The 20,999-nt window shown below is 55.0% G+C and overlaps 1 protein-coding gene and 1 pseudogene across 2 annotated transcripts in view; one reads left to right on the top strand and one right to left on the bottom strand.

The window, feature by feature from the left end:
• The window catches only part of LOC309799101 (methylosome protein WDR77-like), a 460,959-nt pseudogene that overhangs the window by 431,879 nt on the left and 8,081 nt on the right, over positions 1 to 20,999 (top strand). The window lies entirely within an intron of this gene.
• SERINC2 (serine incorporator 2) lies at positions 1,367 to 19,099 on the bottom strand. Its single transcript, XM_082616361.1, has 10 exons — positions 18,963 to 19,099; positions 11,868 to 12,029; positions 10,964 to 11,154; positions 10,426 to 10,505; positions 9,900 to 10,037; positions 7,852 to 8,021; positions 6,036 to 6,126; positions 5,598 to 5,739; positions 3,118 to 3,333; positions 1,367 to 1,947 (listed from the first exon to the last, which is right to left on the bottom strand). The coding sequence occupies exons 1-10, from the start codon at positions 18,999 to 19,001 to the stop codon at positions 1,812 to 1,814; spliced, it is 1,365 nt and encodes a 454-aa protein (XP_082472487.1). The 5' UTR covers positions 19,002 to 19,099; the 3' UTR covers positions 1,367 to 1,811.

The following is a 20,999-nucleotide window of genomic DNA, read 5'->3' as shown; positions in this document are numbered from 1 at the left end:
GCATCCACAAGATCTGTCTCAAGGTGAGAGGAGGCTTCCTCGGCCCCTGCCCGACTCCAGGCCCCCACCCACTCCGCCCTGGGCCCTGGTACCTGCCTCTAGCTGCTGCACCCTCCACTTCATCCAGGAAAATCTTTCCAAAATAACCATCTGACCACGTCACTACTCGGCTCTAAACCCTCCAGGACCACCCCCTGGTCAGCTCACAACTTCATGGCCTCTCCCCTGCTCAGAAACCCTCCATGGCTCCCCTCTACCCTCAGGACAGTATCTAGTCTCCTCACCATGGCCCTCGAGGGCCTGTGTGACTCAGGCCCGGCCCAACTCTCCAAAGCTCACCACCTCCTGACCCCTACATGCTCTCTGCACTGCAACCACCTTACGTTTCTCATTGGTCCTCAAACACCCTGCTCTCCACTTGCTCACATGCCGCGTCCTGTCCCTTGGGTGTTTTTGCTCCCCCTGATCTGGCCGACTCCCACTGTCCTGACAGGGGCTGCGGCAGGCACCTCCTTGGTGCACCCGTGCACCTGTGCTGCCCCCATGACCCTAAAGCTCCTTAGAAGTGGGCTGTGTCCCTGGCCACTGCATCCCAGCCCCCAAAAATCCCAGTCACCTCGATTTCTTTATGACCTGAGGATGGACATCACAACGTCAAGACCAGGCTCGGGAGGCCCCAGCCAGGAGCCCGTCCGTCCCCCGCACATCGCTGTGTGCCTTCAGAAATGGGTAACCTGTTTCATCTGAGCCTCACAGCAGCCTGGGTACAGGTGGCGTTTTTCCATCTGCTGAATGAGGAGCCAGGGCCCAGAGGGGAGGACTTGCCCGGAGCCCCACAGGATCCCCATGGCTCTTGCAGTTCAGCGGATCCAGGCAGCTTGGCCGACTTTAGAGCACACGCTCTTCCCCACCACACCCTGGGGCCAGAGCAGGGGCCAACGTCTACAGCAGGGGGAAGTGGAGGGTGGTGACAGGTTCTTCAGGACCCTAGAGGCAGGTCAGAGGTGGGCAGGACCTCAGGATGGGCGCTGGTAAGATGGCCCGAAGACCAGCCTCTTAGCCTCCCCATGTGAGCCCCCTCTCCACCCCGACTCTGGCCTCATCACCCCGCATATGGACACTGCTCCAGAGCCCCCTTTTCTGACCCCCAGGCTCCCTTTTGCCAGAGCCCCTCCTTCCTCTATAGCCCCAGCCCGCAGGCTCTCCGTGACCCAGAGGACAGAGCCAGGGCCCCTCTGTCTGACCTTCAAGGCCCCTCATGGTCTGGCCCTTCAGCCCCCTCTGCCCTGACATTCTGTTCCAGCCCCTGCACTGGGCCCAGACGGGATGGGGGCCGTGCCAAGGGGGAAGGGCACAGACATGGGAGGCACATACACCGGCTTCTTTATTGGCAGAGTCTTAGAGACTCAGTAAGGCACGGAGCCCAGGAAGGGGACGGGGTGTCCTGGAGTACATGGTCAGGAATACCCGGGCCCCAGTGCTGGGCGCCCCATCGCGGGGAGCACTCCTGCTCTCTGAGCAGCTTTCAGTGTCTCTCTCCTTCAGGACCCTCTCCTGGGGAGCCTTAGAACAAGGGGCCCTTTTTTCCCAAGAGGGCAAGTGTGGGCGAATGGGGGTGAGGGGAAGGAGGAGGCAGCTCCATGGTGGGTGTGGGGGGGGCAGTGGGAGGGAGGGGCCTGATGCTCCTCCTCCCTGAAGGCACTAAGAACAGAGGGGCCCAGCTCAGGGGCAAGTCCTGGAGGTGCGGCAGGTGCTCAGCCTGCTGTCACTGAGCCCCGAAGCACCAGGTGGGCTGGCTGCAGGGGGCTGCCTCAGCTGAAATCACGGTTGGGCAGGAGGAGGGGGGCGACCAGGGTCCACAGGTAGAGAAGCAGCCCTGCCCAGCTGGCACAGATCTTCACCCACACGGCGGTCCACGTGCTGATCATCTTCCGGGTCTCACCGGGTCTGGAACACACCATCATCCCAGTGAGCCTGGTCCCTGATGCTGTGACCTCAGTCCTGGCCCCGACCTTAGGATCCAGCTGCGACCCCTGACTTCACCTCTGGCTCTTACCCTGTAAACTCTAGCCTCGTCTCTGATTTTTTTTTTTTTTTTTTTTTTTGCGGTACGCGGGCCTCTCACTGTTGTGGCCTCTCCCATCGCGGGGCACAGGCTCTGGACGCGCAGGCTCAGCGGCCATGGCTCACGGGCCCAGCCGCTCCGTGGCATGTGGGATCTTCCCGGACCGGGGCATGAACCCGTGTCCCCTGCATCGGCAGGCGGACTCTCAACCACTGCACCACCAGGGAAGCCCTCTGATATTTTTGACACTTGGCCTTAAGACCCTACATAGAGCTCATGGGCTTGTACCATAGACCTGACCCTGACCTCAATTCCAACCTTGACCTCAGTCCTAGGCATAATATTGTGACCTGATTCTGTTCACTAACCTTGTGATCCTAATTCTGTGACCGCACTCCTGGTCCCTGACTTTGGGACCCAGAAGCTCCTGACTTTAGTCCTGACCTCTAACGCTGACTCTGACCTTCAATCCCATAACCCCATCCCTGACCTTATGACCACAGTTCTGATATCTCTGACCTCAATTTTGACCCTTGGCCCTGTGACCCCAGTTCTGGCCGCTAACCTAGTTACTCTGATCTTAGCTCCTTGACCTGGTCACTTCAATCCTGGCTTTCTGGACTTGTAACCCCAATTTTAACCAAATGACCAAATTTGTTACTTTAAATGGCCCCAATCCCAACTCTCGACTTCATGACTCCTATTCTTGACCCTGTGACTTTGATTCTGACCCCACACCCCACTCCTAACCCTCAAACCATGAGTCCCAAATCCGACCCCATAACCCAAATCACCACCCCTGATCTGTAAACCTGGTCTGCCCTGAACAGGCCCAGCCTCACCTCCCGTGATCCCCACTTCTCAGCACTTAGCGAAGGTACCAGCTACTGCATGGACTAGGCACTGGCAGGGAAACTGGGGCACAGATGAGGCAGGATCCCTGGAGGGTCCTAGAGAGACACCTCCATGCCCAAGTCTTAAACCCCAGCACAGGGCTGGAGGGGAAGGGAAGCGGCACGCGCACTGCGGACACTGCGGCTCCGTCCACGCACCTGTACCAGTTGGTGAGCGTCATCATGACATGCAGAGAGGCGAGCACCAGGCAGAAGTGGAAGAAGGAGTAGCTGTAGGTGACGCTGTCCTGCTCGTTGTCGAAGGCCCGGCCCTCGCAGACCGCCCCCTGCTGCTGCTGTGTGGCCTCCAGCACAGGCGGGCACTCCTCCGTCTGCATCAGGCTGTTTACCTGCCGGTGGTCCGAGGAGCGCAGACTGGGGGAGGCGGGGGAGGATGTGCGTGTGGCTGTCAGGCCGTCCCCACTGAGGTGGGTGGGTGGGCAGCACCAGGGGGCCTCACGCACCGCGGCATTGGCCATGATGACCATGGGCACCAGGGTCCCAGAGCCTCGGGAGCTGGTGGCCTGGAGGTTAGGCCCTGGGCCCTGGAGTTAACAAACTGCCTTGACTCTCTCTACCCCTACTCCCTGTGTGACCTTGGGCAAGACACAACCTCTCTGAGCCTCTGATTCCTTGTCTGTAAATTCAGAGATAATAGTACCTCCCTGATAGGGTTGCTGGGAGGATTAAATGGAGTAATGGTGTTTGAAGCCCTTAGCACTGTGCCTGGCACAGAGTAGAAACCAAATAAACGGCCCCTGTTATTCTGGTTGTTTATTTGCCATTTCCACAAACACGTTTTGAGAACTTAGTACTGCAAAGGATCATACCAGGTACTACATTCATTTAAAATGTTCATAATAATGCTCATTTGCTGGTACATTTGTTTACCTTTTATTCATTTTAGCTAAGTAGTATTACCCACTGCCTCCCCTTTCTCTATGTTTATAATAAAGAGAGAATAATAGTAATGATTTTTGTCATTGTTTTTCTACAATGAGGTCTTGATGTTTTTAACTACATTTAATAGTTTGAGACACATATACAATTTTGAAGATCCAACTTGTATCCTGAAAAAAGTGAACAAAGGCCTGGATTCCAGCCCATTCCATCAAATTGAAAAATCACCCCCTGCTGAGCTTCAGTTGACCCCAATCACCAAATACTGTGCTGATATCTAGTGCACATGAGCCTAGATCTGGGCCATCTAGCCGGAGGCAAGAGCCATCATCAGTGGTCCCTGCCCTCGTGGCTGTTTATGCTTCTTTGCTTCCTGGGTTTTAAGAACTGTGTTAAGAACAGATGGGATCTGTGGGCTCTCTGAGGTGCAGCCCAGTGACTACAGGCCAGGGAGGTGTGAGTATGAGAAGCATCAGAAAGCACAGCTCTGTGCCCACGTTGGGGATGGGGAGGGATAGAGCTCGGGGGCAGGGAAGTGAGCTCCAGCACCACGGCCACTGTGCGTTCATGGCCTCGGACAAGTGGCTGCTCCTCACCAAGTCTCAGTCTCCTCATCTGTAAGATGGAGGTGATGTGGGCCCTTCCGGGTTGGAAAAGAAATCAAAGGAGAGGACAAAGAAGAGAGATGTTTGTGAACTGCCCCAACTCAACTAGGAGAAAATGTTTTGAAAAAGGTGAAAACAAAAAGAAATGTGAAACAGCCTCAAAATGTTCTAGCCCAGGAGCCTAGAAGCAGGTGTGCTGCTTACAGGCAAACGGGACTGCCCAGGTAGGGTGACTGGGGGAGAAAAGATCAGGGCAGAGGTGCAGACACACAAAGTGGCACCTGGAGAAATGCCGGGCCACAGGGAGGCAATACCTGAGTCTGCCAGTGTCAACAATAAGTATACTGGATATTACCATCTGGTGACACAAAACAGCCACTCACAGCCATCCAGCTGTGCAAATATTAATAGTTCTTTGCAATAATAGCAAACAGTTATTTGGCACCTACTACTTGCCAAGTTCTTTTCTAAGTGCCTTGTACATATTAACTCATCATAACTCTTCAAAAATCCAATGCAGTAAGTAGTATTTTTATTCCTATTTTACAGATAAGGAAACTGAAGCACAGAAAGGTTGAGAGACTTGCCCAAGGTGCCAGGCTCAACTGCAGGCAATCTGGCTCAAGTCCACACTGATAAGCACTTGCTAAGACACCCCCTTAAAGAATGTGCTCTTAAGAGCACATGTGATCTTAAGAATGAGCTGCTCTTTCTCAAGGGACACTGTGGGGTCACAAGCCACCCTGGGCATTAGAGGTTATCATCCTTTAACTGAAAAGGAAGCTGAAGCTTGGAAAGGTGAAGCGGCCACACACAGGTGTGAGTGATAGAGCCTGGACCCGCTGGCCCCTGTCCAGGCTCCTGCCCTGGCACCACAGCTGAGCTGGGCACACGGCAACCCAGGCTCAGGAAAGGCCTTGGGCCAGGAGGCAGGGTTCAGCCCCGCCTCCGCTGCCCAGTCAGTCTGTGCCCTCTGAGGGGCTCAGTTTCCCCACCAGCACAGTGCAGGGGCTGGATGTGCTGCCTGCTGCGCGCGCCTTCCAGCTTGGTGTCCCAGTTCCCACATCCTCCCGTCATTTGTGCCTCGGGGCTCCCAATCACAATTCCTTCCCAGAAACCAGCCCCCCACCCTACCTGATGAAGAGGGTGCACAGGATGAAGATGATGAGACCCACGATGCTCGGTGCATCCCACCACTGGGTCTCGTAGCCCTCTGGGCCTGCCAGGGCCGTCCCATTGCCAAAGTGGGTCAGCAGGGTGGGGTTGCATTTCCGGTCTGGGGATGGGAGCATGGTCACCCTCAGCCCACGCAGGCCAGGTCTGTAGCCAGGGAGCCCAGAGGATGGGCTCAGATGGACAGCCAAGGGACAGAGAGACACACAACCAACCACTCAAGTCCCAGCGACAGCACGCAGCAGACAAAACAACAGAGACAGCTCCAGGAACAGATGGGGTCCTCCCACCTCCCTGAAGGACTAAGTCTTGGAATGGGCTGGGAATGTCCCCGTCATCTTTGAGGGTCCCCAGCCCAGGAGGAAGACCAGGCCACCTGGAACCCAGGCCTCTACTCACCGGGGACATTGGATAAGGCCAACCAGGTGACAAACATGGTGTAGAGCGTGATGACCGAGGCCTGCAGCAGACCCGAGTTGGGCTGGGCATCCTGGCAAGAGCAGCCCACAGTGTGACTCCTGCCAAACCTGGGTACACCCCACCCCCACCCAGCCCAGCCACGCCCAACCGGGGGACCTCAGAAACCCCCACCACCCTAGGGCCATCCCACCCCACACCCTTCAGGAAAACATACCACCCGGGCCACCCACTGCCACCTCGCCCACCCAAAGGTAGAGTCTTAATTTTTTCTCTTAACAGATTACCCGACTTGTTCCCCAGCTGAGAATGCTTCCAGGGCAGCACTTCCTCACACTCTGAATTAACGCCCTCCTTCGTGTACCCCATCTGCAGCCTCACCTGACAGCCCTCCCTGCTGACTACTCCCCAAACACGGTGGCCACCTCTCTGTCCGTGGAACCTGCCAAATCCTCTCCAACCTCAGGGTCTTTGCACTCACCCTGCCCTCTCCCTGACATCTTCCTCCCCCATATCTCTGCACGAGCAGTGTCCTTATATTCAGGCTTCAGCTCAAACAGGACCCCCCAAAAGGCTCTGAAAACCCTGACTGCAGCAGACCCTGGCCCAGCCTGCCCACCTCCCTTTCAGCCCATACCCTCTTTTATTTTCCACATAGCACGTATTCTCCAAAATTACTTCACCTGGCCTCGTCTCCTACCGGTTGCTCTTTCCCACTCCTCACCACACAGACATGCTTGAAAATATGAATCTGAACTCTGTGATTAGGAGCACAGTCTCTGGAGCCAGTCGGCCTGGGTTCAAATCCCAGCTCCACCCCTTACTAGCCGTGTGATCTTAGGCAAGTCTCTTTACTCCTTTAAGCCTCTGTTTCCTCATCTGGAAAGCGGGGATGATGATGGTGCAAGGACTAAATAACATGACAAATGTCATTAACTGTTAGCTATTATTATTCCTCCTCTTCCTCACAGCTGTATCCCCAACATCTAGAAGAGTGCCTGGTACACACTGGATGCTCAAGAGGTATTTGCTGAATGAATACTGATTGCTGTGTGACCTGGAACAGAGGCATCACCCTCTCTGGGCTTCCGTTTTCTTACTGGGAAATGGAAGCTCTGGCCAGAAGGGAGATTCCCAACCTTTCTGCTAAGGACCCCCAAAGACTATCTAAGCTACCTCTGAAACACCTGGTGGCCTGATATCCCAAATTGTGAAATACCACTGGACTCAGAAGGCTTCCCTTCTGAAGAACAAGTGATTATCTTGGGATCTCCCACCCACTATCCCAGATAGTCTGGGATTGGAAACTGTGGAATTGCACCTTCTGACACCACTTCTTGAGGCGTCTAGGAATCATCACTCGGTGACCCTTCCTAATGTTCTCCTGATTTGCATGAAAACAATGATGACATCAAAATAATGATAACAATAGCCAATGTCTGATGGATATGCCAGGCACTGTTCTAAGTGTTCACTGTTCTAATATCTATATGCCAGGCACTGTTCTAAGTGTTCATAAACATGGTCTCAATCTTGAGAACAACTCCAAATAGTGTTATTATTCCCATTTTACATTTGAGAAGGAAGAGGCACAGAGAGGTTAAGGCACTTTCCCAAAGACAACCAGCATATAAATGCGAGAGGAAGACTCTAACCCAGGGAGGCTGACTTGGGATCCCACACTCTTGGCCCAAGCCTCTGTGCTGACAGCCCTGGCCCCAGGACCCCAAGGTTCCTACAAGAAGTCCCACACACCGAGGAGCCTGGTTTCAGGCTGGGCAGAGACAGGCAGGCTCACCTGGACCTTGGGCAGGACAGCGACGATGGATATGCAGAAACAGAAAATGAGGTTGAGGCTGATGAAGGCCTTGCCCTCGTAGCAGGCACCGGGCTGGGTGTAGTAGATGAACAGCAGTGCCACGGCCGCGATTGACAGCGCGTAGAAGAGGAGCGTGAAGAACAAGAGGCCTGGGAAGGGGGAGGCAGCGGCAGGTGGGTCAGGTGGTGCAAGGACCCCCATCCCTTGTCGAGCTGTGTACTGGGTCTCGGGCCCCAACTTCCTCCTCCAAGGAGTGTCTACTAAACTTCAGTCCCTGGAGGCTTCCCTGGTGGCGCAGTGGTTAAGAATCCACCTGCTAATGCAGGGGACACGGTCCGAGCCCTGGTCCGGGAAGATCCCACATGCAACTAAGCCCGTGCGCCACAACTACGAGCCTGCGCTCTAGAGTCCGCGAGCCACAACTACTGAGCCCGTGCACCACAACTACTGAAGCCCGCACACCTAGAGCCCGTGCTCTGCAACAAGAGAAGCCACCACAGTGAGAAGCCCACGCACCGCCATGAAGAGCAGCCGCCACTCACCGCAACTAGAGAAAGCCCGCGCGCAGCAACGAAGACCCAACGCAGCCAAAAAGAATTTAAATAAATAAATTTATTAAAAAAAAAACTTCCGTCCCTCACCCAGGCTTTGTGAGCTCCTGCCCCACCCTGAACTAAAATGATTCACTTGCCGCAAAAAAAGGTCACCATAAAAATAAAGACAATGAATAGAGGGGACTTCCCTGGTGGCGAAGTTGTTAAGAATCCACCTGCCAGTGCAGGGGACACGGGTTCAATCCCTGGTCCGGGAAGATCCCACATGCTGTGGAGCAACTAAGTCCGTGCGCCACAACTACTGAAGCCCACGTGCCTAGAGCCCGTGCTCTGCAACAAGAGAAGCCACCACAGTGAGAAGCCCACGCACCGCCATGAAGAGCAGCCGCCACTCACCGCAACTAGAGAAAGCCCGCGCGCAGCAACGAAGACCCAACGCAGCCAAAAAGAATTTAAATAAATAAATTTATTAAAAAAAAAACTTCCCTCCCTCACCCAGGCTTTGTGAGCTCCTGCCCCACCCTGAACTAAAATGATTCACTTGCCGCAAAAAAAGGTCACCATAAAAATAAAGACAATGGGGCCTCCCTGGTGGCGCAGTGGTTGAGAGTCCGCCTGCCGATGCAGGGGATACGGGTTCGTGCCCCGGTCTGGGAGGATCCCATATGCCGCGGAGCGGCTGGGCCCGTGAGCCATGGCCGCTGGGCGCTCCGCAACGGGAGAGGCCACAACAGTGAGAGGCCCGCATACCGCAAAAAGAAAAAAAATAAATAAAAATAAAAAAAATAAAGACAATGAATAGAGGGGACTTCCCTGGTGGCGAAGTTGTTAAGAATCCACCTGCCAGTGCAGGGGACACGGGTTCAATCCCTGGTTCGGAAGATCCCACATGCTGTGGAGCAACTAAGTCCGTGCGCCACAACTACTGAAGCCCACGCGCCTAGAGCCCGGGCTCCACAACAAGAGAAGCCACCGCCATGAGAAGCCCGCACACGGCAACGAAGAGTAGCCCCCGCTCGCTGCCCCAATGCAGCCAAAAACAAGACAATGAATAGAGAACAATCTCTCAAAAAGTGAACTAGATGCCTGGTGATCAGGGAGGTGTGAAAATCTAATCAACCCTGAAGAGCGCCTTTCTTCTTGATCAATTCAGAAGAACTGAAAAGGGACCCGTTCTGCCACTGGGGTTTCAATGACCAGGTGTCATTCGCGGCTCGCTCTGCAGGGCTTGCTCAACCAGATCCCTCTGAACTCTCCAGTGCAGCTCTCATCTGACCCCACCTCAGCCACCCCGGGTCAGCGGGCCCCTGCCACACACCCTTCCCTCCACGTGACACGGACGGCTCAGTTCCTGCCCTTAGGAGGCAGCTCATGCCCTCCAGGCCATTGTCCAGGTTCAGGGACCACCCCCCCACACCGCCCCGACTCCTCAGGTAGCCCAGCCCCCTCGCGAGGCCGTTGGGTGGCACTGACCTGCATACCAGGCGCGGGAGTCCCTCTCCTCAGCCTTCTTCAGCCACCGCTGGTTCCAGGAGTGTGCAAAGTCAATGAGCAGCAACAGCTGGATGAGGAGGAAGACGAAGGAGCCCACGACACCAAAGTAGAACCAGACTAGGCAGGCAGAGGGGAAGGAGACAAGGGGGTCCAGCCATGGCGCAGCAGCCCCTGTGTCTGGGTCTCTTCTCACGCTCACTTTTATACATTCAACAGTCATTTGTGCCACCCCCTGCACTGGGGACACTGAGAAGCAGCAAAGTCCCCACCCTCAGGAGCCGCTGGCCACGCACAGAGATGCCTTGCATCAGGGTGTGGGTCGGGGTCAAGGGGGGTTTCCTCCAACCCCGAGTTGCCCAAAGGCCATGTGGCCAAGCACCAGAGTCCTGTCCTCCTGGGTGGGAGGCAAGGACCCAGCCAGTAGTCTGGGGTCTGTGTGCAAAGGAGCCCCCAGCACGCTCATCCTTCTCGGTAGCCCCCATCCCTCCCCACCAGGGCCACCTACTGTTGGAGAAGGAGCCGTCAGGAATGTAGAAGGCGCCCACGGTGATGCCCACGAAAACCAGGAATTTAAAGAACCAAAACCTATGGTGGGGAAAGGGGGAGGACAGACAAGAAAGCTGAGTAGGGGGAGAGAAAAAGGCTGGACCCCCAGAACCCCACCCCTGAAGAGCAGGTACTGGGAGAGGTGAGAGAGACTTCCTGATGGTCTGACAGGCACAGAAAATCTGTCCTGAGCCTAGAAAAAGCCCCAAGGGGCAGAGGGAAGGACCAATGATGGGTGAGGATGGTCACCTGGGTTCTAACCCCAACCGTGTCACTAAATTGGTGTGTGGCCTTAGGGATGCTGTTGCCTTTTCTGAGCTTTATTTCCTCATCTGAGAAATGGGAGCTACTAAATGAGCTGACCTCTGTGCTGTGCCCTCCTGGCTTCAGCGGCTCCTGAGTCTGAGGATTAGGGTTTGGAGATTGCTGGAGACAGGCAGAGGATAGGGAAAACCACAGCGGGAGGGGCCCAGGGTGCAGGTGGGACCCCTCCTCACCCATTCTGGATGGCAGCCCTGGGGTCCCGGCTGCTGCGCACGCAGATCATGAGCAGGGTGAAAAGGAAGAAGAAGGCTGCCATAGCGAAGCACATACGGTAGACGGCACGTTGGCCGAGCAGGGAGCCACAGTCGATGCGGCCCTGCAGGACGACAGGGGACCCGGCCACCTCCTCACACACCCAGGGCAGCTGTGGAGACAGACAGAGCAGCTGGAAGACCCCACCCCACCCGGAACCCGGGCTGACTCTGCCCAGGCCGCCAGGCAGGAGGCTCTCCCAGGAGGGCCACCCGAGCCTCCCACTTCCACCCATGGCCCATCTCCATTCCCACCCACCTCTGCGGCTGAAGCCCTATGAGTGAGCCCCCCAGGGACAAACGGAAGGCATGGCACGGTCCAGGGCAGGATTTCCCAAAGTGCTCTCCACCCACCAGCTACATCAGAATCCCCGGAGGTTCCCCTCTCCTACAGAACTAGAGTCTCTAAGGCAGGGTCTGAGATTCTGCATGACTAGCACACTTCCCAGGGAATTCATGCTCTGTACACACTAGTATGTCAGAACCTCTGGCCTAACTATCCCACTGGCTATGAAACACTGAGATGAAGTGAAGACTTAGGACCCTCAAACTGGGCTTATGCATTAAAGTGGGGAGAGCTTACCCTGGGCCAGTGTCTGGCGGGGATGGCGATAATGATTCATGAGACTTCCCAAGGGGACCAAGGCTTATGAGAAGCAACAAGGCTCAAACCCTCCTCCCAATATGAAGAAACGACCCTCCATCGTCAAGCTTGGATCATCGGTGCGCTGGCACTCCTGCCCAACTCTTGATCAGCTGGGCCCCCAAGCCTGGGGCGCCTGGTAGCTGAGCCTTTGCCAGAGGCCAGGTCCCGCCGGTGGCTCACCTTGTAGAGCTGGCTCTCCACACTGGGACTCAGCATGATGACGGACACCAGCACCCCCAGGAAGAGGAAGGCCGTGAAGACGAGGCGGCTCAGTGTGGAGCTGTGGCTGCAGGGGCAGCAGCTGCACAGGATGCAGGGGGCAGAGCCACAGAGGCAGGATGCCTGCGGGGAGGCCAGGATGGCACCTTACTCTCTGGTCTCCTCTCCCCTTCCCCGCCCAAGCACGCAGCATCCACCCACTGCCCGCTGCCTGTTCAACATCTCCAAACCTACGCAGAGACTGCCTGTGCCACACCACGAAGGGACACCTCTTCCCCAGATGTCACCCCATATAACTTTCAAGCCCAAGGGAGAGGCCAAGGAAAGCAAGGCTGGAAGAGGCTGGGTCCCACAAGGACACACAGCCAGTAAGCAACAGAACCCAGATTCAAACCTGGATCTATCTCAGGTGTTACTGTGGCTTCGGAGAGAGAGCTGGGGTCACAGTGCTTCTTATTTAGGAGGAGGCAGAGTGGAAAAAAAAAATCCAGAAGGCCAGCTCTTTCACTGATTAGCTATGTGACCTTATACAGCTCCCTCAAGCTCTCTGAACCTCAGTTTCCTCTTCCATATAATGGGAATCGTGACAGTACCTGCTTCTCACATAGCAGTTCTAAGAATGAAATACCGTAGGGATTTTATTTTATTTTTTTATTGTTTTGGCTGCGCTGCACAGCACGCAGGATCTTAGTTCCCGACCAGGGATCTAACCCGCACTCCCTGCAGTGGAAGCACAGAGTCTTAACCACTGGACCGCCAGGGAAGTCCTGTAGGGATTTTAAATTGTAACTCCCTGGGAATTCCCTGGCGGTCCAGTGGTTAGGACTCCGTGCTTTCACTGCCGACGGCCCAGGTTCAATCCCTGGTCAGGGAACTAAGATCCCACAAGCCTCGCAGCACGAACAAAAAAAATTGTAACTCACTCAGGCTCCCTTTCTCCCTTCCCTGCTTTATTTTTCTCTGTAGGACTTACTACCACCTGATTGCTTCATAGTTTACTCGTGTTGCCTGCCTCTCATTGCTAGCGTGCAAGCTCCACCAGGGCAAGAGGGTTTGTCTGTTTTGTTCACCATGGTATTCCCAGAGGTGGGAACTGTGCCTGGCACATCATCGGGAGCTCAGTGACTATCTGCTGAACAAATGTAAAGTGTCTGGCATCGTACCAGACGTATGTTAAGACCTCAGAAAGAGCAAGCGCTGATAAATCAACATCTGTTGAATGAATGGAATGAAGAATTTGAGTGGCCGTGACTTCCTGCTCTGGGGCTGCACCAGTTTGGGACAGCAGAGGCGTCCAACCCTTTCTGTCTCCAGGTCCTCTGCCCTCCGTCAGCCCCTCCCTCCCTAGGGCTGGCTGAAATCACTTAGGGGCTGGTGATGCCACACCTTTCGTAGCTGTAGACTCATCCCTTGGGAGCCAGTTCTACAGCCCAGCCTTGGAGGAAGTGGGCCCACATCCAGATACATCTGGTTCACTGTTTCTCTTCCCCCAAACAGCCCTGACTCCTCATTCTGGTATTTAAGAGTCTGGAGGGCAAGAAAGACACAGGCTCTGCCATCCTGGAGCTTCCAAGGGCAGGAAAGATACTCAGCAAGTCATTATACCCGTCATGGTAAGTGTGAAGAAGAAAACATACGTGCTGCCATGAGAGTGACCGGCGGGGGCCTAGTTTAGATTGGGGGTAGTGGATTACTTCCTGGAAGAAGTGACACTTAAGCTGAGAGCTGAACAATGAGGATTCACTCTCCTGACCAAGGGGAAGAAAGAGTGTTCCAGACAGAGGGAACAGAGCCTGAGGCAGCTCTGGGGCGGACAGGAGCTGAGCGTTGGAGGAATGGAAAGAAGTCCCTATGGCCAAAGCTTCATAAGCAAGTGAGTGGTGAGGTCGGCCAGGCTGGCAGCCATGTGCAGGACCCTCGTGTTCATCACACGAGCAATGGGCATCCATTGCCATTGGGCATCACCTCCCAAAGCCGGGAGGGACAGGAACAGCCTTATGCTGAGTGACCAGCTTTGTGGAGAGCAGGCTGAAAAGGGCCCCTTGCTCCTCTGAGGCCCCGCCCTCTGCTTTCTGGACTGGTCACAAGGGGTAGAGAACACTCTGCTTGAGGGTCAGCTGCCCTCCCGTATCCCCCACACCTCTCCCCTAGACTGGAAATGCCCCTGAGAATGCTCCTTCTTACCCATCTCTCTCACCCACAAAGCCAAGTAACAGCACAGTTGCTAGGTGAATGCCGAATGAAATTCTCCCTCACGGTCCAAATCATCCAGCAATTTCTGGTTGTATCTTGCAAACCCCACCCCAATCCCTGACTCCTGTTCATGGCTACCTTGGAGCGGGGGCGGGGGGGGGGGCGCAATTAGGAGATAAGCAAATGCCAGAAGAAGTGTTCTGTAAACCATAAAGAGCATTCTGAGATCAGAGAGATTAAGAAACTTGCCAGAAGTCACACAGTAAGTGAACAGCAGTGCTGAGATTCAAGTAATAACAGCGATAGCTTCCCTTTATGACGAGTTACTTGTCCCAGACACTATGATAAGGGCTTTGTCTAGATTAAGCCTCACGGACACTATGAAGTGTGTTGTAACTTCCCATTTACAAGTGGGGAACTGAGACTCAGATAGGTGATGCGGCCAAGGTCACACAGCAAGTGAGCTAAGGAGCTGGGGTTCAAGGTCAAGTCTGTCTGCACCAGGGCCTGCTAAGTCACTGATGGCAGACTCATTACATTTCAAAACACCCCAGCGATGAAAACAATCCCTCCAGTGCCCAAGAAAACCAAGGGAGGCCAACAGGTACTGATCTCAGGAACCAAGTGCCCAAGCACCCAGGTCAGGGCCCGGCTCTGGCTTGTTACCATTTCAATTTGAGACATTTGAGACACAAGGAAAGCTGCACACTGCAGTCAGGGAGCCTGGCCTTTCAATTCACTGTGGTTTTTGGAGATCAGAATCCAGGTACTCCTGATACCTGAAACCTCAGGATTTCCAAGGGCCTGGCTGGTAGCCAGAGAGACCAGGTCAGGGAGAGAACAATACACACAGCCCCCCCCCCCCACTGCTTCTGGAGCCTCCTTGGAGTTGTTCATACATTCGGATTCCCACTCCACCTCTGAGGATCACGCCTACCACAACCTCTTCCTATAGAAATACCAGCCCACGGGAGTAAAGGCAGACATGTGCACACACATGTACACAGGGGAGTCCACTGTGACACTGTTCACACGAGGAAAATAATAGGGGAAAGCTGAAAATAACTAAATATCCATCATTATATCATGGTACATCGTGGTATATCGTGATCCCTAAGAGGGATCTCTCTGCTGAATGGAGCAGATGTGTTGGTAAATGGGTATATACAACTAAATATAGTTAAATATAAATTATACCCCAATGAAGTTGATTTTCATTATCAAAAAATAAAAATTTTAAATTAAGAAAAAAACTAAAACAGGCACGTAGCTTTAGGTTGTATGAGCTTATTAGACTATCAGGAAACTGCAGATGACCTCATTACTCAACACCAGGGGACAGTGGTGGCCCACTGACTCCATGGAATGTTACAGAGGCAGGAAAGATGAAAGCCACTAGACTGACAGCAACACAGGCTATGCTTATGATGCAACGTGAAAGGCCAAGGCAGACTACAAACTGTTCCCACACTCAGATTACAACACCCCCTCCACAGATGCACTCAGGGGAGAGGCAGCAATGGAAAAGCACCAGAAATAAGAATGGTGGAATCTTAGCACCAGCCAGGTTCTCAGAATGGAGAACTCAGAACTCAGGAGCCCTGGGTCTGAGAGTCTTTACGCTGCGAGGTTCCGTGGCACCCCATAACTGGCTGAGCCACCCTAGCACTAGACCAAACACAGGAGAGAAGAGGTCAGCCCAAGACTACTCAAAGCATACTTCCCTCCCCCACGCAGTGTGAAGAGGAGAGGGCCCTGTCTTGACTCTGCCACCAGCTGGCAGTATGACCTTAGACAAGTGGGACTCAGTTTCCTCAGCCATAAAATGGGCCTCTGGGCAGGGCAGTGAGGTGGCTTGGAGCCCATCAGACAGCCCTGAGTTCCACCAGGTTCCCCATTCCTCGAATGCGGTCTCCAGCACCTTACCACTGAGCTTACAGAGCAGCTGCTGCACGCCAGCTTCAAGCTAACTAAGTCCCACTGAACCCTCCTGACACGCTGAGAGGCAGGTGCCGGTGTTCTCTCCACTTTACAGACAAGGAGAGAGGTCCTCAGTCACGCCGCTGAGAAGAGGCCAAGCCAGGACCAAGACCAGTCGGTCTGAGCCAGAGGCCTCTCACGCTCCCTCGACTGTAGAAGGTCCTCCTTAAATATCTGCTGACCGTCCAACTCACCATGTGCTGGCTTGGCTGGTGACTCCCATCCCTAGTGGGCCCATCTCATCTCCTCCCAGCCAGGACTCACCTTCAGCCCAGTCCAAATGCTGACCAAGGGAACGACTTTTGTCCCCTTCCTGCCTTGACAGATTTGCATCTGACCAAGAGGCAGATGCAAATGCGTCACGGCAGGAGGGACAAAAGTCTTCCCCACCGACCCATGTATGCCAAAATGTTCCCTCTAAAGATGCCTGGCAACCCCCCCTTAGAACTTCACTCCTGTGGGGCAATGTCCATTGAAACAGGTTGTTATTGGTATCCAGTAGTGCCCAACTGTACCACTTAATACTGTGTGACTGTGGGGAAATCATCTTCCCTCTCTGATCCAGCTTCCTCAGCTGTGAAATGGGGATAATATTCACTGCTTCATTGGGGTCGTTGTGAGGATTAAATGAAAGGGTATATACAAAGTGCTCACTACACTGCTGGGCCTGGGCTACCACTGGACAGCTCTGGGCTGGGAGCTCTGGGCCTACAGTAAGCACTCAGTAAATGGCAGCTCTTGTCTGTATCATGATCTGTAAAATAGGATAACTATGTCATGGGGTTGGCGGGTGGGGTGCGTAATGAGATGGCAGGGGTGAAGGGCTCAGCACAGCACCTGGTGTGCAGTAAGTACTCAGTAAATGTCAGAGGTCAGAACGCCAAGGGGAGGCCACTGACCCGAGGGGCAGGTCCCTTGCGGATATTATATACTTCCTAAGCGAACCTCCCGATTCCACTCTGTGCCAACCCTATCCCTCAGCATCCAGGATGTGAAGGGAGGGAAGGTGTGGGCAGAAGCCTAGACCAGGAATCAGATTTTAATCCTGACTGTGCAGTTCCTCCTCCTTTCACTGTGCAACCTTAGGCAAGTCAGCTAACCTCTCTGGGCTGCAGCTTCCTCATCTGTAAACTGGGGGTTGGAGCAGGACTGTCAGGTGCCTTCTGACTCAACATTGTAGGAGTCTGACTCAGAGAACAGCAACTGGCTCCAGACGGAATTCTCCACCCACCTTTTTAAGATGATAATAACAATAGCTCCTATTTGGAGCACTTACTCTAACAGGGCGGGGCACTTTTAAATCTTCCCAACTCGGCATTATGAGGGAGGTAGACAGGGAGACAGAGGCACAGAGAAATGGCAGGTCTCCCTTCAACACTCCCCCCACCCCCAGGATAGCCCAGCTTGATGGAATTCTGGTCAACTCCAAGGAAACTCTCCCTCCCCCAACAGGAAGCAAACCCTTTCTGGCCAGAGCCCTAGCCCAAACCTTGGTTTCACTGGGCAGGGAGGGATCTCAGGGAACAGTTCTTGATTCCCCCTCCTGCGGGTGTGCACACAAACACACATACACACACACACACACCCTTCACAGATGGGGAAGTAGAGGCCCAGGGAGGACAAGAGTCCAGGAACCCACTATGTAGCCTCTCTGTGCAGATATCATTCTCCAAAAATGGCTGTAAAGTAAATCTCTACATCCCCCAGCTGTCCGCCCCTAAACCCCCATCCTAACACACTCACACAAATCAGGGACAAAGGAAACTGGGATTTCAGCAGCCACCAGACTCCCCCTCCTGCCTCTCCACTCATCTTTTGTGTGGGGCAGAGGGGGAGGGGGCTGCCTGAATGAACCTCAGATTTAATGAAGGGAAGAGGGAAGGGAGAGGGGGCTGGGAAAGGAGAAAAGAGAAGGGGCCTCCCAGCCAGGGTCTGGTGGACGCTCCTCCCCTCTGCTGGCTGCTCCCCAGGTCCCCCAGCAGACGACCAGGTAATCCCTCCCCCCCACACACCCCAACCTCCCTCAGTTCCTGGGTTTTCCCACCCAGAGCTGGGCCGATGGCGGTGGTAACCCGCACCCCTCACTCAAGACCGACTTAGAAAAGCAAAGGAGGCCTCCTCCCCTCCCCCAACTTCGGCTCTGGGGCCCAGAGGGCAAGCGTCTGGGGTTCACTGGGGAGGTGCCCAGGAATTAGCCTGAGCCAGACTGAACGAAGCAGAGACAAGACACAGAGAGACTGATAGACTGAACGGGCAGACAGACCCCGGCGGACAGACACGGAACCGTCTAGATAATGACAGATGGAGAGGCTTCGGACGGACAAAGACAGTCGGACAAACGAACGGACAGATATCAGACACATACAAATGGACAAACTGAGGCAGACGGGTAGGGACAGAAAGACCAACTGACAGATTGCCAGAGAAACAGAGAAGGACACACGGCAGAGAGGGACAGGGACCGGCAGGCCACACAAAGAGAGCGTCCGGGAGGGAGACCAGACGCGCACTGCCAGGACGACTCCAACAGCTGGGGCCGCAGCGCCCACCCCCGCCCCGGGCTCTGGGCCTCAGTCTCCCCAGTTCCCTGGAGAGGCGCCCGCCCAGGACACCCCCTCCCCCGGCCGAGCGCGCCCCCCGCCCTCCCCCGCGGTAACCCGATCCCCGGACACCAGCTGTCCCCGGCGCCCGCGGGCCCGGGATGGGGGCGGGGGAAGTAGGTGAGAGGGGGGACCTGAGGGGCGAGGAGGCGGGGTGCGGGCCCAGAAAGCCAAGTTTGGAGGAAGGAAAAAGAAGAAACTATTTGGAGGAAGAAGACAGGACAAAAGTGCGAGGCCGAAGAAGGGGCAGGCGGCGGGGGCGGGCGGCGGGGGCGGGACTCACGCAGCTGAGCAGGGAGCAGGCGCCCAGACAGGCCCCCATGTCGGCGGCGGCGCGGGGCGCAGGGCGCGGGCAGAGGGGCGCGGGATCCGGTCGGGCTCCTGGCGCCGCGGGCTGGCCCCGCCCTCAGCCCCGCCCCGGCCCGGCCCCGCCCCGCCCTACCTGCCGGAACCGCTCGCCGTCTTCCGGCGGCGCTCGGGGCCTCCCGGGACTCACCTGGACCAGGTGCGGCAGGTGGGACCCTAGGGAAAGTGGAGGTACCGGGGGTTCCAGCGGCCGCGCGAGCCGCGCAACCGGGCTTGTGTCCGGATCCAAAGTGATGGTTTGGAAATAGTGAAACCTGGGTTCGAGTGCCGACGAGGCCGCAATGCGACCTCACAACACTTACCCCGGACTCCCACCGCAGGGGACAGAAGCCAAGAGATGGCCACCCCTGACTCCTCGGCGCTTGGCACGGAGCCTCTGCCCAGTACATAAGCGTTGAATGATGAATGACTGGACAAAGAAATGGGCAAGTCACTTCACCGCTCTGAGCCTCAGTTTCCCCATCTGTAAAATGAGGATACCTACCTCAGAGGGCTGTTACAACACATAGGAGATGCTTGCCAAGTGTGAGCTCCCTCTGCCTGTTACTCCTAAGACCCCGCCTCGCACTCTTTCGTCTGTCCTCCCCTCCATCCACCTGTTCTTTAAGCTCTACTGGCTCCTGTCTTGGGCCACATGCTCCCCAGAGCCACCCGGCTCATCGCTCCCCAGGGATGCCCGAGCCTGGCCCCCAACTAAGGAGGTCAGAAGGGGTGGGTGGGTCACATTCCTACCAGACCGTCCCCCAGAGGTAGGTGGAAGAGACCCAGAAGCAGGGCTCTGTAATCACTCTTAGTTCACCCTCCAGCCCGCCCCTCACTCAGCCGTAGATGGGATAATGTTAGGGAAGGAAATCTGCGTGCCTCAAAGCTGGCCCCGGGGCCAAAGATCCTACCTGACTGCATCCTTGGTGATTCATGGAGCGCCAGGCTTAGCCATTCATTGTGCTAGGACTGTTCCGCAAACATACCCTACACTTTCCCTCCTCCACACTTTAGCACACAGGATACCCTCCCCCTGGAAAGTCCTTCTCTTTATCCCCCTCTCTACCCTTCAAAGCCTTGCTCACAATCTCATATCTTTTTGGTGAAGAGAACCACCCTTCCCCCAAAACAACTACCTGGCCCCATTAGGAATAAATATTCCTAATATAAATATATCCTGCTTCCCTGTGTTTCTACAACACGGGACCCCTTTACAGCCCCACAAATAACTAAAATTACCAAACAGCTCAAGCTTGTACCAGACTCTTTCACCTACATGGTCCCATTCAAGCCCTTTAGTAACCCTGAGAAGTAGATTAACTCCTACTGCATTCCATTTTACAGATGAGGAAACAGGTTCAAAGAAGTAAAGTGACGTGCTAGACATAAACTGAGCACTGAATAAACATCAGCTATGACTACTGTGGTTAGTTATTATTGCTGCTCAAAGCCACACAGCTCAGAAGGGCAGAGCTAGAAGACCACCCAATCTGGCCCTGATCTCAGAACCCAAGGCCTGTCCCCGACATCTCACTGCCTCTGTTTGAAAGTAGAGGTGACTATACCCAGTCAGCCTCTTTTTCTGTCCAATAATGTCTTCAGTCCTAGTCAGAGACCCTCAGGAGACTTTGAGCCGCCCAAGGACTGTCTGACTCACCTCTGGCCGGTCCCTCCCCTGCCCTGGGCACAGCACAGGGCCTGGCACACTAAGGCAGTGGATGCTTCCTGAATGAATGAATGCCTGAACATTTACCACAAGGCCAGTGTCCTCATTCTGCCGCCTAGGAGTCTGAAGTGAGCCCTTCTCACGGCCACCCACCCCAGGGTCAGTTCCTCTTGACACTGCTGCCCCAAGAGCCGAATTGTCCACCCTCAACCCGTCCCTTTCCATGAACTGGTCCAGTAGAAAACACCCATGACTTCGCTGAGACTCTTGTTCTGTCACTGCCTCTCCCACCCTCTGCCGCCCTGG

Source organism: Mesoplodon mirus (genome assembly GCF_964341445.2).
Source record: "Mesoplodon mirus genome assembly, chromosome: 3".
Classification (NCBI taxonomy): Eukaryota; Metazoa; Chordata; class Mammalia; order Artiodactyla; family Ziphiidae; genus Mesoplodon; species Mesoplodon mirus.
This window is presented reverse-complemented; position numbering and strand designations above follow the sequence as displayed.